Source organism: Planococcus citri, chromosome 1, assembly GCF_950023065.1.
Source record: "Planococcus citri chromosome 1, ihPlaCitr1.1, whole genome shotgun sequence".
Lineage (NCBI taxonomy): Eukaryota > Metazoa > Arthropoda > Insecta > Hemiptera > Pseudococcidae > Planococcus > Planococcus citri.
In genome coordinates, this window is record NC_088677.1 from 52,005,332 (window position 1) to 52,021,860 (window position 16,529).

Here is a 16,529-nt window from a genome sequence, read left to right on the forward strand (position 1 = left end):
GTGGGCTCGAGTAGGACAAAATCGATGAAATTTCTCGATTTTGTAGTATGTTCGTGAATTTTTCTGTCTTTTTTACCCCTTCCCCAAGCTTCTCCATAAGTTTTTTTATATGTTTATAAAATACGCATTCGTGGTGATTTTATCAAATTTATGTGCGCCACGAAGATACGTATACGTAATTCCGATCCGAGGTTGAATTTCGGCACTGACCACACACATGTTGGATTAATTGGTAGTTTTATTATGTATGTAAATTGCTTATACGATTCGTAATTATAATTACATTCGGAGGGGGATGAATGGTAAAGAGAGAGACGTCGAACGAGTTAAATAGTCGGCAAATAAACTACTAGTTGTCTGTGGGATCGCGATCGCACGCGGTTGCTGCGAATTTGCTCATTACAGAGTAGTAAAAGAGCAACCGCTTTGAAATTATTGTTTCACATTAAAGTCAAAAACGACTGCCGAATGATAAGAGGAGGAATTTGTATATATGTAATTTAAACATGATATACGAACCAGTTGAACTTTTCAATTCTTTTTTTTTTCACGCGTATGCAATTCGCATAATGAAGAAAGAGAAACAGGATGGTTGGGAACTGATGAAGTGGGTACTATGTGTATTACCAAAACGTCGTCATTAAGATACACCTCGAAGCAGTTGTACAAAGTCATTTGCTTGTAAATTATGCAAACAACATTTTATTAAATCATAAATTAAACAATATTAACGCCAGGGTATTATCCTACGGAACTATGCAAGCAGGCGGTTGTTTATTTTCAATACTTGTTTGCAATTCCCTTCATCTTCTTTTTGAAAGGTTTTTAAATTTACTGTATGAGACCGATTGTAAGGCGGCTGAGCTGGGTGTTTTCCCAAGAATCGAATCGAATTCTCGTTTAAAACATATACCAGATACTTACCTTACCTATACCTATACCAATTGATTCGAATGGTTGTAATTACCTTCCCGCGCACACTGTCATGCGAAGTTAACTAACTTATACCACAGACGTACTACGTTTGACGTGACAATTATAACTCACCTCGTGTAAGCCCGCCTTTTCTCAATAACCGAAGCGTGGCACAGACAAAAATAATGAGAACAGAATCAAAAAATCCACTTTGAAAAAATGCATCGGGAGGAAGGCGATTCTGAAACTACGCAAAATTCTGAACAAAATGGCGTTTTGAAAATTTTTCCGCGACCCCCCACTTCCTCTCCCATTGCGACTTGAAAAATCAATTTTCTCCAATTTCTTGAAAAAATGAAAAAATTGAACCGGAGGAAGGGGATATTTAATGTACTTGATTGGACGAGCAAAATGGCGCATTTACAATTTTTCTACCCCCCACCCTTTTCTCTCCCACCACCTGATGTTTGTGTGGAGTGGGGGGAACATGAAGAAAATACAAAAAAATTGAACCGGAGGAAGGGGATATTTAATGTACTTGATTAGACGAGCAAAATGACGCATTTGAAATTTTTCTACCCCCCACCCTTTTCTCTCCCACTATCCGATGTTTTTTCGATGTTTTTAAAAAACATCGGATAGTGGGAGAGAAAAGGGTGGGGGGTAGAAAAATTTCAAATGCGTCATTTTGCTCGTCTAATCAAGTACATTAAATATCCCCTTCCTCCGGTTCAATTTTTTTGTATTTTCTTCATGTTCCCCCCACTCCACACAAACATCAGGTGGTGGGAGAGAAAAGGGTGGGGGGTAGAAAAATTGTAAATGCGCCATTTTGCTCGTCCAATCAAGTACATTAAATATCCCCTTCCTCCGGTTCAATTTTTTCATTTTTTCAAGAAATTGGAGAAAATTGATTTTTCAAGTCGCAATGGGAGAGGAAGTGGGGGGTCGCGGAAAAATTTTCAAAACGCCATTTTGTTCAGAATTTTGCGTAGTTTCAGAATCGCCTTCCTCCCGATGCATTTTTTCAAAGTGGATTTTTTGATTCTGTTCTCATTATTTTTGTCTGTGCCACGCTTCGGTTATTGAGAAAAGGCGGGCTTACACGAGGTGAGTTATAATTGTCACGTCAAACGTAGTACGTCTGTGATATAAGTTAGTTAACTTCGCATGACAGTGTGCGCGGGTCGTTGTCGTAGTCGTCGCTATAAGCGCGTGTATTTAAACCGTTTTTTGACGAAATTTTTTTTTATCACCTATGTATGTAGAGATAGATACCTACATAAGTTACGATATTTTTTTCTCGGTAATCGACAATCGCTAACTCGTTTCCATCACATTCAAGTCGAGTAGGTTTTCTTTCGTATTGTACAATGATAAATAACAAACGGATTCGGTTTTAATTTCTGGTATTTTATCGTTGTTCGCTTTTACGTCATCCCAAGTCGAATTCTACTTCAAAGTCTGACTTGAGAAATGAAATTCGACGCTGTACATATAATTTATCCCGCCGAAGTCGTCGTCGTCGCCTTCGTCACGATTTCTATCGACTAATTTACGTCGAAATTACATTCTCGAACGTCGATTAGGCATCTTCTTTTTAAACCATTCGAATTAATTCGTCGGTCGACGGTGTTATTTCCGATCAAGATTTACATTTGGCTGTCTTTACCTCGTGGATGATTGAATGATTTGATATTTAGCCAAGATGGGTATATTACGATATATGGATTGCGGCATTGGTACATTAACTGTTTGAATATACCTACTTGGGTCGATGGGTATCTTGTTTGTATGTAGTACATTGTAAAATTTACATTTAAGTACTGCGTGCAAAGTACCTGTACGAAAAGTAGAAGATTTTTCTCTCATTGTGAGCAGCATTTGGAGAGGAGTATTTTTCGTAGTTGGTTCTCTGGATGAAGGACGGACGAGACGTTTCGGTGTAGAATTCGGTATAGGTACGATTTTTGAACAAATGACAGGCGTCCTTGAAATGAGTTCAGCGCCAGGTTTTTGTACAGTGATTTGCTATGTGTTTACGTTTCGTTAAGTTTATCTGTTTATTTTGCGGCAATAATTGTCAAATAAGATTGAATGCTGGGTGAATGATTTCTTACTTTGTTTACATACTCGCTTTTGTGTTTGAAATGGTTTTAAATATTGAGTAAGAGAACGCGAGGAATTTGTGGTCTTGAGCTTCAGGTTGTAGGAAATTTTTCTATATGGTTTGAATTCTGGTATGAAATGATCAGATTTTTAATCTTACAGTTGAGGAAATGAAAAAAATTTGAAATTTTTACGTCTTTCACTGAGATTTGAACCGTTTCTGGAAAAATCATTCCGTTTTTATTATATTTCTCAGACTCAGACTCAGACCCTTGAAAATTCGAGCACTAGAAATTGAGACATCATGTAACTTTCTTGCCCCGTGTATGATATAATCAGTTTTAAGAGAGCTATAGTAGTGCTGTATTTACTGTAAACTTTCCCTAAAAAGAGCTTGTGGATAAAGAAAGATGAATTGACCACTTGTCGGGATTTTGAAACTAACCAGTGAAAGTTGGACCTTATGGTCCAAAACTCCTGTGATACGATTTTTAGATTGCTGCATCACCCCTAACCCCTCCATAAGGGATGATGGCAGTTTTCAAATCAATTTTTTCAAACTTGTAAAAGTGCTAGATTGAACAGTAGATACTACCAAAGGGCCATTCGTGAAAATTTTTTTGAAAGTTTTTTGCAATGAAACTTCTTGATGAAATGCACATTTTTAGGTTTTCAACCGCATTTTCAGGAACTCCTATTTTCATCAAAATATTCCGAAATATGGCCTCATTTGTCCAATTTTCTGTGAGAAAAATGAAAATTTGATAAAATTGGGGCCCGGTTCATGTCTAATTTTTTATCTCTTGAATCGATTCCAAATATTTTTTAATCCATTTTGGGGCCTCCTCTAGATGATTTTTGGGCTGTTCGGGTTTATAGAAAAAAAAAATTAGCATCCTATCAGCACAGAAAAGTACACAAATCTTCTGAAGGCTCTTAGAGGACTCAAAGCCACCATCAATCGGTCTCTTTCTTTTTTGATTTCTCCAGGGGTGGTTGGCGTATGTTTCACAACATAAGATATCAAGGTACCTCTTACTTACACTATGCCGATGGAATATAAATTCTGCGCAAACTTGACTGAACTAAAATCAATAAAAATTATTTTTCTCGATTTCTATTCGCGTCTGCGTTGCAGCCAGATTAGAAGATCGCGGTTTATTGAAAATTTATCATCGACAACTCCTCGCTGAAGTAACCCACATTTGGTAAAATTATTATACAACCCTTGTGGGGTCGAAGGTAGGAAAAAAACTGCATACTGTGAAAGGCAAACCGATTCGTGTACTGAATAAATGTAGGTATAGGTACTCGGATCGATAGTCGCAACAGGTGCTACCGGTTTTATACATTTGCAACGACAACGACGACGACGTGTACCCGCATAAATACGAAAAATCGATGATAAGCTGTTATGCAAATTTTATCAATATTGCCGTACAATCGATTTGTATCGTTATCACAGATAACAAGTATGGTAAATAAATCTATTTCCGTATAAGGGGCATGAGAATTGCATTGTTAGCATGCCAACAATGACAAAATACGCTCGTACAGCGTATATATACCTTACATTCTCAAATAGATGGCAAATTTCGGTGAAAAATTGCACCTCGGTGGTGGTATCGGATACCTACATATTAATCGTACCTAGTAGTTAACTTGTTGTTATCGAGTTTACATTACAAAGGGACAGAAAGATAGGTTCTAATGAACTTGTAAACTTGACCAATGTAGTGTATTGAGAGGAGAAGCCGCGTGTAATTTCTTTTTAACCTAAAATGGCGATATTGGGTAATCTAGGCGCGGATCGCTGCGATAGATTTTTTCATAATAATTGTTACTTTATTATATACCTATAGTTGTATCGAGTTTCGATAAATAATTCAATATAAACGGATGCTACGTTGGCCAGAAGCGAGCTCGCGAAGATGCTCGAGAGAAAATACACTCGAAGATGTGTACTAAATTACTGTCAAATTTAATTAATGGGGATTAGCGCGAGGCAATGAAGGTGAAACGAATGAATGCAATTTGCGAGAATGAAATGAAGAAAAAAAAATCAAGTCTTTGGAAGAATCGAGTGCACAAGACCGAGTGAGGGGGAAGGATTATTGGTAAATATTGCTCGGCTAGGTATCAAGGGGGAACAACGTGGCCTATTAGGTGAACGATGCAGAATGCAATTAACGCAATTGAAGTGTAAAATAAACGAGTTTACGAAGTTTAAAAGTATACTACATATAATACTTTAGTACGTTTGTGTATTTCTCGAGCGATCATGATCATAAATACCGTCACACTTTGACAGCGTTTAGGTATCCTCTCGCGTATATACGAGTTGCAATGTAGAAAGAGGAAAGAAGCAAAAAAAACATTGTATTAACCATATTTATCGCCGCAGTCATCGGTATAATTATGACGATATAATGGACGGTATTTTACTTACACCGCCGCCGCTGCTGCCGCCGTAACCGAACGTTATAATTATTTAATTGATTAAAGTGTAGTGTGTGTTGTACGCATCGGAGTCTGGGCACGATGACCGAGGAAAATCATTCAAAAGCTAAACTGGACGCTGACTCGATTGAGACCTGTTTTAAGGAAAACGTACCGATGGATCGTAAACCAAAACCGACTCTGTCATTGAGTATGCCGCCGACTCCTCTGAGCGGCGAGTTTGATTTCTCACCCATTAGCCCATTCAGCGATCGATCGCTATCTCCTTGTTTATCGATGTCGTCTTTGAATCAAGAAGAACTCAGCCATACAAGTTCGCTACCTGGTACACCAGAGCACACGGTGCTGAGCCCGTCTTTATCCATGTCCAATCTGCAGCAACACGATAGACACAGGAGGATACTATCGAAGCACGATCAAAAGCATCATTTCTCATTATCGCCTTCTTTATCGATGTCTTCGCTGACGCAAAATACCAGGCCGCGATCGCTAATGGAGAGTATACTCATAGCCAAGATGGAAAAAGCTACCGTCGGTTCGACTACGTCGTTGATCAACGGCTATGTGTCTCCGGGCACCAAAAGCCTCATGAGGACTGACTCGTTAGGCTCTACTAGTTCCTTCACGTCTACTTCTTCTCTGGGAAGTGACTATTGCAAATGCGATGACTGTTTGCTGGGTATTGCCGACCTCAGCGTTGATTCTTCGCAGCAAATTCGACGAAAAAAGGTATCTATACGATTTGTTCTTATTTTAGACTTCTGTGTGGCATTTCAGCATTGCAGATACTTACAATTAGTGTTAAGTAGGTCTGCGCTTCGTGTCTAAAGTACGTTTTGCAATGGAGCCAGTGAGCCAAGAAGTTTCCTTAATATGAGAACGCAAAACCTCCGAAGTTTTTTTCATTTTATTTTCAAGTACCTTTTGGTCAAGTTTTGACCCGTGAAAAACACATTTGCTACTTCAACCACCTGACGAAAGTGATGTTTAGGAAATTAAATTTTAAGTTAGCAGCAAAATTAGGATTTTTTGTGGATTATGAAAAGTTGACAAAAAAAAGTTTCATCAATGAACGTAGTTCAAATACTTAATAGGAGCTCTTACGAGAATCACAATTTCTGAAGAAATTATAGCAAAGAAAAGGAGTTGTAGAAGGATGAGGACAATTTCTGAAATTTGAATCAAATCTTTTTCAGCTGCCAAAAACAAAAGCAATCGATTAATATGTTATACGTATATTAGGGTAGGTCGAAAAAAAGCAAATGTCAAAGAATTTTAATCAAATTCAGCGGGGACTTTCATTTTCTGAGATGTTCCTGTAGTGGAAATATGGCCTTAAGGAGGTAACATTTTCGAATAAATCCTGATTTTTTTTGCTCTAGCCTTTGCTCAAACTATTTTAGAAAAAATGGCCCAGTTCCAAAATACAGTACATATTTCAGGTTCTGTATCGACTAGCTATTTTCATCAAAATCCAAGACCACTTTTATGGTTCTAATAAATGGTTGAAAATGAGAAAATCACTTACTTATAGGGTGAATAGGGCTTACTTGTTCTGAAAGTATTTTATTCTTAAATATTTCGTACTAATCAAGTCAAAACATCGAAAGATATCGGTTCTGAAACGGGGGATACATCTGGAATGCAGTGGTTTTGATCACTATTGCCAATTTCAGAAAATTGAGAAAAACCTGTGAAAACACATCGAATGTTTTCTGGTGGTCGAAGTTGGTAATTGTGATGACAGTTTGCACCGTTGTTTTCCGTTATACTTTGTAATTTCCAGAAATGATATCGTTCGATGTTTTGTCGTGCCTAATTATTACCTAATGTAAGATATTTAGGAAGAAAACGATTTCAAAATAGGAATAGGTACCTACGTATTGCGATTTACAAACTTTCAACCGTTCAGTAGAATTATAAAAAAGGTCTTACAAGAGAACCTCTTGAGGTGTCCGCCTCCGATTTGAACGGGACCGCGATTTTTGGAAAGAGCATGTTCTAAACCCCCAAATCCAAATTTTCAGCTGCCCAAGTTCATTTTTCGATTTTTGGCGAATTTTTGAAAATCCAAAATTGACTACTTTGGTGCCTTTCTTGGGCCTCCCTTTAATTTTTGGATATTTTTATTATGAAAAAAGCTGTCCAAAAAAACACTCTTGAGGTGTCCGCTCCAGAATCGGTTCAAATGTGGATAATTTCGTTTAAACAGGTTGAGTATAACACACAAATCGATTTTTGCTGCCCAACTTCATATTCACGCCTTCTGGAGCAAATCGAAAATTCTGGAGAAATTTAAAAATCGCACTGGAGGCTCCAGAATGGCTGGAAATGGCGGAACTCGGCCTCAGGGGGGTTTGTTGTGTTCGAAATACACCGATTCGCGCAAATTTCAAAAATTTCCTCGCAAACGGTAAAATTTTGTTTTTTTTTGATTTCTTATAATGAAAAAAGCTGGTCAAAAAACCACTCTTGAGGTGTCCGCTCCAGAATTGGCTCAAATGTGAATAAATTCGTCAAACAGACCGAGTATAACACACAACTCGATTTTTAGCTGCCCAACTTCATATTCACGCCTTCTGGAGCAAATTCAAAATTCTGGAGAAATTGAAAAATAGCGCTGGAGGCTCCAGAATGGCTGGAAATGGCGAAATTTTGATTGGGGGGGGGTTAATATCAGTTTTAGGACTTATTTTGAACAATTTTTTTTGATCAAGTACGTATACTTTTTTTAAAAAAGCATAAATCACCGAAATAGTAAATTTTGTATTTTCAAAAATTCGCCAAAAATCGAAGAATGAACTTGGGCAGCTGAAAATTTGGTTTTGGGGGTTTTAGAACATGCTCTTTCCAAAAATCGCGGTCCCGTTCAAATCGGAGGCGGACACTTCAGGAGGTTCCCTTGTTAGATTTTGATAGCAATGGCCCAAGTCGACAAAAAATTTCAAACGCCATCAGCCATCTTATGAAACTAGGTAATTTTTTCAAAAGCAGGTTGGGTAAAGGCTAGAGCGAAAAAACAATAATTTTTTTTGTTGAAAATATCCTCCTTTCAAGGACCCATATCTTCTCTTCAGTAACACCACCAGGATTAACAAAATCTCTGGGCGGCTTTCATCTCCAAATGAAATTTTCCAGTCTCGACGGAATGTTGTCTAAATTAAATCCTCCGAAATTTTTTCACGATTCACCTTACATAGGTAAATACATATTTGTGAAAGTACATTACCGGCTATTTCACCCAATTTACATCAGTGTAGGTGTAGTAGTCCCAAAGAGTGAATGACCGAAGTTATGGGCTATTTTATTGTGACGAAGCCCAAAAAAAATTCTTTAAATTTTTGTTCATTTACAAAATAGGTAGAGTACCTATTTTGGAAATTCGAAAGCATTTTATTTTGCGCTTTTCAATTTTTTCGAAATTCAAGTATACTTACCTACTTTTGATTTTGAGTTGAGGCAGATTTCAACTACAAGGAAATGTCGTTATAATAGGTAGGTATAATGCCTAACTTTTGTGAAAAACTGAAAAAAAATGAAAGAATTTGGGAGAACGAGGTGTCTACTGTCTGCCAGGTCAGCAAAGTCATCCAAAAGTCATCGTTTTGGTCAAAAATTGATCAAATATTCTCAAAACTGAATGTTGATTTGTCAAAAATGCAGAAATTATTATATAAATTATTGTTGAATTGACCTCCCAGTTACTGCAAATTACCATAAATTTGGTGAAAAAATTAACATAATCAAGCAAAATTTTGCGGAAAATACTTGCAAAGTTGAAATGTAGGTAATAAAAATTGTTTAAACTGACTGAAAATTGATGAAACGTTGTAAAAAATTGAGCAAAAACGTTCAATTATGAAAAAATGATGCACAAAAATGCGAAAAACAGATGATTAGTCAAATTTTTGAAGTCGTTGTTGGGAAAGTATTTCCATAAAAAGAAAATGAGGGAGACAAATTTATTATAATTATTATTTTTGTTTGTGAAGTACGAAACTGCGTTCTGCAGAAATCTTATATCCGTAGAATGCCTTCAATTAGAGAGTATGCTATCGTGAAATCATTGCACCGCGCGCTGTTACGCCTGCTATGGAACTGCTGCGTTATCCATTATTGCAGCTGTGCTTAATGAGTTGCATCTTCATTATCTGCAGTAATTGAAAGAATGGTTTTAACCGGTTTCATTATTGTTCACATGTTTTCATTGTCAGTAATTTACAACATTGTAATTTTCCATTTTTTTGTGTGTGATTTTACTCTTGTTTCCACAGTTTCCATTTTTGTAAGAATTTTTTTTGTTTTTTCAATCCATGGAAAATTGAAATGTGAATTATTTTCCACTTTAATCACTGTTATTGTTGAAAATTTTATTAACTTGCTTTTTCTTTTCTCTTTTTTGCAGGTGAGTTACCTATTCTGATATTGCTGAATATTTTGACGATGTCGTAGTAAGTAATACATTTATTTTTACTGAAATATTAGTAGATATTTTCATTTTTTTTATGCATGAAGATGTTTTTAATCTTGAAAACTGAAGGGGCAAATAACGTTTTCGAGAAGTAAAAGTCAAAATTCAATTTTGATTTGTTGATATCGTATGGAAGGGTAGTACATCAAAAAAGAGCAAATTTTTTGTGGGTACTTAAAATTTTTAAGTTGAAAGTTTTGGCGTGAATTACATTTTTTTTAGTCTGCGGCAAAAAGTTGATGTAGCAAAATTTATTTATTTTTTTTTATACCTGTACCTAGGTATTACTGAAGAGGTATTCACTCATTACACCCGCAGTTCAGTTGAACTTGACATTACATCAACCTTATTATTAATTATATTATAATCTTGACTTCTACGTTGAATCCGAAGAAAATTTTCAAGTTAGCTTGATCGCACCCAACTACAGTTACGTTGTGCTTCCATCGTTCTCGCTATGCCAGATGAATTGCCTACGTCGATTCTGAAGGCATTGTTTCCGAGTTCTTTTTGCAATACCAACCAATAAGAAGTGGAAATACAAGCTGTTTTTATTCTAAATGACGATGATTATTCTGCTAAATATGAATCTTTTGCATGATGATGCAAGTACATTATAAGTTTATAATATGAAAAAACATGACACTATATGTATACGATGGAACTCCGAACCACATTCCTAGCGGTGCGTGACTTCTCTTATAATAAACGTCATACGTAGACAACAGATAGTCATTACAAATGAGTTATTGTTACCTTATGATCAATAACCACTATTAAAATATCATTTACAGGACAGAAAACCTATAAACAGGCGCATAGATTTCAAAAGGGAAAAAAGGTTCGTAAAGTAATTCTTGACAGTTGATGTCAGTCGATGAACTCTGCCCCTGAGGTCTTACTTATCTGGGTCCAAAAATAAACTCGAAAAAAGCTATAAGTTCAATGCGAACGGAAGTTACCAGTTGTCGTACTTGAAAAAACGTCCTGTTGTCGTGTAAATCATATCTTTAAACATTTATTAATAAATTTGGAATTGAAGTTTTCGTGGAAATCAGTAATGAAAACAGGTATAATCCAGCATTGAAGTGGCGAACAGTTTATCTTGAGTAGGAAAGTGTTCTTCGAAAACATATAAGGGTAATTAAGACGCTTCCATTTGCTCGATCGCCTGCATCTTTTAGTAGGATTTTAGGTGTTCGTTTCGTTACATGTTCCGTTAAATTGTTAACAACTTTGTAACTATAGTGACGTCTATGTTGCTTTAAGCAGGGAAAAGAGAGGATAAATTTCTTCATTATTTCTTATCAACTGGATTCATTGTCCAAATTTTCTTAGAAGAAATATTACGAATAATTATATTGAAATTTGCGTCAGAGCTTTCAGAAGAAATTTCGGAGAAAAAAATGGTGTACGAAAATGTAGAAGAACTCGAACTTGGAAAATAATCGGAATTGGGATGAATTGGCCCTCCTCCCCTTACCTTAAAAAAAAGATCTAGCATCAACATTTTGAAAACAAAAAACAATAATCTTTCACCTTTTCTAATTATGTTGAGGGATATGTACTAAGTTGGAATACATTATTTCTGGGTTTTTATGACCAATATCTCAGCAGATATGAGCCAAAAATGAACTACGAGTAGGAGACTAAGATCCATAAAAAGGGTGAACCCACATCCCTAGAAAGACCGGAGACTTCAGATTTTTGTCTACGGCATTAAAATGGACCATGCGGAAGAAGATCGATCTTTTGCTTACTAACAAAAAGTAGGATTCAGCTTATTTGATATGGTCAAGTGAACAGTCGACGGGGTTTAGGTCGGTTTTCGAAAAACTCGTCGAATCGAACTGTCGAGGTTGAAATTTATAATCTTGTATGAGTTAGGGGTGGATGTTTTTCAAGGTTTCAAAGTGTCATCTCATTTCTATACTTACCTTCCCTTCTCCTAGAGGATGATTTTCAGTATTTCCCTGATTTATTAATCGTGTATGACTGTCTAGTGAGAGAATGTTAGATACTCTGGGATGGTTTTTTTTTTCTTTCACGTAGGTAACCAAAAACCAAGAACTCGTTCCATATAATACACATGTCAGATGGAGAGGAAATATCTGTCTGTAGTACTTACACTTCTTACATAAAAGGTTACGTTTCTAAACAAGCGATGTACTAGCGGCTATTTTACATTAGGATTCGTCCAAGTAATCAAGGACGTTGGTAATTTTTTTGGCGAAAAATGTACGCTTAATTAATACGTTACTCTTTGTTGGTGTACTTATTGCGTTTTTTTTGCAAGCTTCGAATATTACAGATATAATGGAAAGGGATTCGAGGTTTGATAAATTCGCTCGACTCGAAACGGCAGCGATATTTGTTCGAGTCACGTGTGTTTTTGTACATGTACTCATAAGAAATATGTACGAACGATTTTAATGGTACGACGATGATGAGCGTCTTTTTTTTTTTGATAGATGGATATTTCGATATTAGTGTTGGTTTTTTTAATACTCTTGACACAGAGAACATTAATTTTTAACGAAAAATTACTCCAACACCCGCGTGGATTTTTTTTCATTGAGGAATTTACGTGAAGTACCAGAGAACGAAAGATTCGTAAAAATTGAGTTTTTACTGCTTGTAAATGGTTTTTTAAATATTCGATTTAACGTGTAACCAAATCTTCGTTGTTCTTCCTGGTAAATATGGCGAGAGCTGTGGGGCAAAAACAGAAAAAAATGTAAATTAAATACAACGGTAATATTATTTTTGTCGATAGAATACTCGCGCGTACGATCATTGACGACAGAACAAGTTCTATGTCAGTTGTGTCATTGATAAGCAAATTCCATAATAATATTAGCATAATGATAATATTCATGAGCCAGCGGTATCACAAAAGATGTTTTTATTCAGCTACGGATTTGATTTTCGTCAAACGAGACCATTTTTCCGGTATTTCGATAACGCCCGATTGATGGAATATTTTCGTATTTTGGAATTTGTGAGATTTTGAGAATTTGATTTGAAGATTTGGGCGGTCTGGATAATGCGTCCTTTCTAACGTCCGCATAAATATGTTTTCAGATGTGAGTAAAATGCTGTGTGCGAAAAGTAAAAAAAAAAATCCATGTGGGCTTGTGTCTGAGATCAAAGTTTTACTATAGGAGTAAACGGGAGGGTAATTTGTGGTTTGGAAAAGTTTAAAGTAGATTTATAATTTTTTTAATGGATTTTGTGTACAGTTCAATTACACTTATGTTGTAGGTACTTTACTTAATAGGTAGAAACATTTTGTCACAAGATTCGATACCACTTTGGTCTGAGGAATTCATTTTTTGATGCTTGTAGTGCATGGATAAAATAATGTTTTTGGGACGAGGTGAGGTGAGATGAGATTAGCTTATCTCAGATTATTTGGAATCACTTTCGAATTGTAATTTTACCGAAAAGTACAAAAACTGAATGATTGAAAGCAGCATTCTCAATTTTGAAATCATGTAGTTGTGTTATCAGTCTCAACTGTAAATCTATGAAAATATCTTGAAATTCTCGGACCTATGCCATAATCGATTAATTTGAGAGATGAAAAAAATTTGGTTCAAATTCTGCTCGTTTAAAAGCACACTACTTCATACAACGCACTTACATAATTATTATAAAGGATACGACAATGTCGAGTCTCGTGTACGAATCCGTTAAAATTGTAGGAAAAATTTTTCAACTGTGCGGAAATGCGAAATATTCAAGGACACTGAGGAATGCCAATTATTTAAACAAAGTTATTATACGATTTTAATAGTGTAGCTCGTTGTTTGTAATTAGAAGTTCAACGTATTTATAAATATGGTACCTTATGTATATGGTATACAAATGTCGAATATCCTACATACATATGCAATAAGCGTTCATTTTTTCCAAAACGAATTTTCCTAAGTAATTTAGAGCTGAGATAAATCGCATGTTTATTCGGTATATATGGTAAATTCAGCTTAAATGGTTACCTATTGCAGACGTTTGTAATATGTATTTACCTAATTAAGCGGGACGTGTTTTTTTTTTTAGCTTCTTCTGTTTTAAATCCATATTCAAGTACCTACCTAACTACGTATATGTTGAAATACCTATGCGAGTTGGTTATTCAAAAATATTCTTTTGAATATGCGCAAGTATACGATAATGTTGAAAAATTAACCTCCCTCCCCTCCCCCAAGAAAAAAGAAATCGTGTTTTGGGTTTCGACAAAACTTGTTGCGAAAAAATTCATTGAGTAAGAGACCAGACCTCACAAAAAATGTCAAGCTCCCTAAATAAACGGAGAGCTAAGCCAGACGTCCTCAAAATGGGCTTAATTTTTAAAAAAAGTGAATTTTTGACACTTTTGAGTAGTGCTAACTTACCTACCTGTGGAGTACTTCAATCATCCTCTTACCGCCATTAATTGGCCAAAAAAAAATCTCAAATTGACTGTGGCACATTTTAAGGATCCTTGATTCTGCCCCACTCCCATGTTCGATTTTGAGGCTTAGAATCATTAGTGTCCAAAAATATATTTTCTTTCCAACCAGAATTTCGAGAGACAAAATGCATTTTTCGATGTTTGGTGAATTTTTGAAAATCAAAGTGCCAAAAATGTGAAAAAATCAACATTTTGAGTCTTTCGGGGGAAGAACGTTGTAATCGTTTTTTTGTAAATTTTACAGGAGAGCGTTAAAGATTGAGTTGATTGTTCAACTTGAAAGTAATCATTATTTAGCTTAAATTTTGTTTGTTGTATAAAATTGACCTCTAAAACTTAAATTTAGTGATAACCATTTTGGAGACCCCAAATCAATTATTAGAAACGGTTTTTGAACCGTTTTGGGCAGATCTGGATCCTCCAACAGATTTTCAAAAGTTCAAATTTTTACAAAATTTTCACAAATGAAATTAAAATATTTGTACTTACTACAATTTACTTGATAGGTACTTTCCTTTTTTAACATCGTATATTGAGTGAAGCTGGTTTCAAGCCGTTCTAGAGTCTCTAGCTATATTTTGGAAATTCCATAAATTTTCAAACTTGTGCTGATTTGTTGCTTTCCTGGCTTGTAATTTGTCAAATTGGTCACTATTAAGCTTAGGCACCAATCGCGTTAATTGGGGTTTATACGTGCTGAAGTTTATTTGGACGATGAGATTGGAATCAGCACTGTTCACTTGAGACGGGCACAATTAATTTTTGAGCACCAAAAAATAAATTAAAATTTATTTGCTTCATGTTTTTGATACTTCATGAGAACGAAATGATTCATTTACAATGTACTCAAAAATAGTCCATGCGTTATGTTTTTCTTGAAGGAAAAAAAACATAAATCGCTAATAAGTAATCAAACGTAAGTACTTCGTATGTATGTATGTACTTATTTTAAAATTCGATGAAATTTCTTGGAAAATTTAAAACGAGGGTATTTCTCAAACAAATTATAATTATCGCCGTTCAGTGTTCACATTAAGATAAGCTATCCAGATACAAATTTTAGACTAATTTTTCTTATCAGTTTAGTTCTTACGTGTAAAAATAGGCTGATTGCTGTACATGCTAATGAATGAAGTACCCAGGAATATTTCCACTCTATATCCGTTAAAGTAGATACATTTTCCTTGTTGGATTTTTATCGTTTTAAAGTCATTTTTATGTACTTGTTCCTGCGATACATGATCGCCAATCGATGATCGATAAATGTATGGGCACAACATATTTATGATGACGTTTTGACGTCCGTGGGTAGTATTAGGAATATCGTTATCTACATATTATTATTATTATATGTATTATGGAACCGCACAGAGGTATTCTACAATTTTACAATCTATCCATAATGATTTATAGTAATTGTAAATGTGTAAGTATTGTTGTACGTAAGTGCCTTATTTACGTACCTATCGTTATATATTCTGGACAAGATACTATTTATTACGTATTTAAAACTGTAGTAAATATACGTTGAATATTGCAAAGAGCGAAATATTCCATTGTTATTATAATATTGGGATAGGGGTCCATAGTTAGTTAGGTAACTGTGTTGACAATCTGACCTATAGCTATACTCGATGCATAATGCATTCTTTTTTTCTTCTAAAAAATTCCTGTATAATAAGTTTTATGAATGAATGAATACCCTTATTAATGTTGAGTATAACGATGCGATTTGCAAAATTTGTTGTCATGTATCATGTACGTAATTTAAGTAGGTATACTGCGTATATATTTGAGAAAGACAGAAGGAGACTAACAGAGAGAGAACCAACCGCGTCAATAGAAAGAAGAAAAGACGTAATTAACTTGGCGAATTTTTTTCCCCTCTTGTCGTCGGAAGGAAATACTTACATAAGTGTATTACGCCGCGCTACGTTATTAAGAACATGTACATACATACATTTTTCGGTTTTAAAATAACTACGACTCGATGTCAAAGTAATTTATTTGACAATGTAAGGTTTCCAGTTTTTTCCTTCTTCTTCTTCTTCTTTTTTTGGTCTTAATTGATGGAGCCGAGTACAACAATACAGTAAGAGTTTTTTCGATCATATTGGT

At 35.3% G+C, this 16,529-nt stretch overlaps 1 protein-coding gene across 4 annotated transcripts in view; it reads left to right on the forward strand.

The window, feature by feature from the left end:
- IP3K2 (Inositol 1,4,5-triphosphate kinase 2) overlaps positions 1–16,529 on the forward strand; it is a 114,645-nt gene that overhangs the window by 57,551 nt on the left and 40,565 nt on the right. For 2 of the 4 annotated variants that reach the window (XM_065345985.1, XM_065345986.1), the window contains exon 2: positions 5,336–6,213. The exons of the other annotated variants lie outside the window; for them this stretch is intronic. In XM_065345985.1, the coding sequence (XP_065202057.1) occupies positions 5,566–6,213 (648 nt within the window). In that variant the 5' untranslated portion in view covers positions 5,336–5,565. The remainder of the gene's footprint in view (positions 1–5,335; positions 6,214–16,529) is intronic. 4 annotated transcript variants of the gene reach the window in all.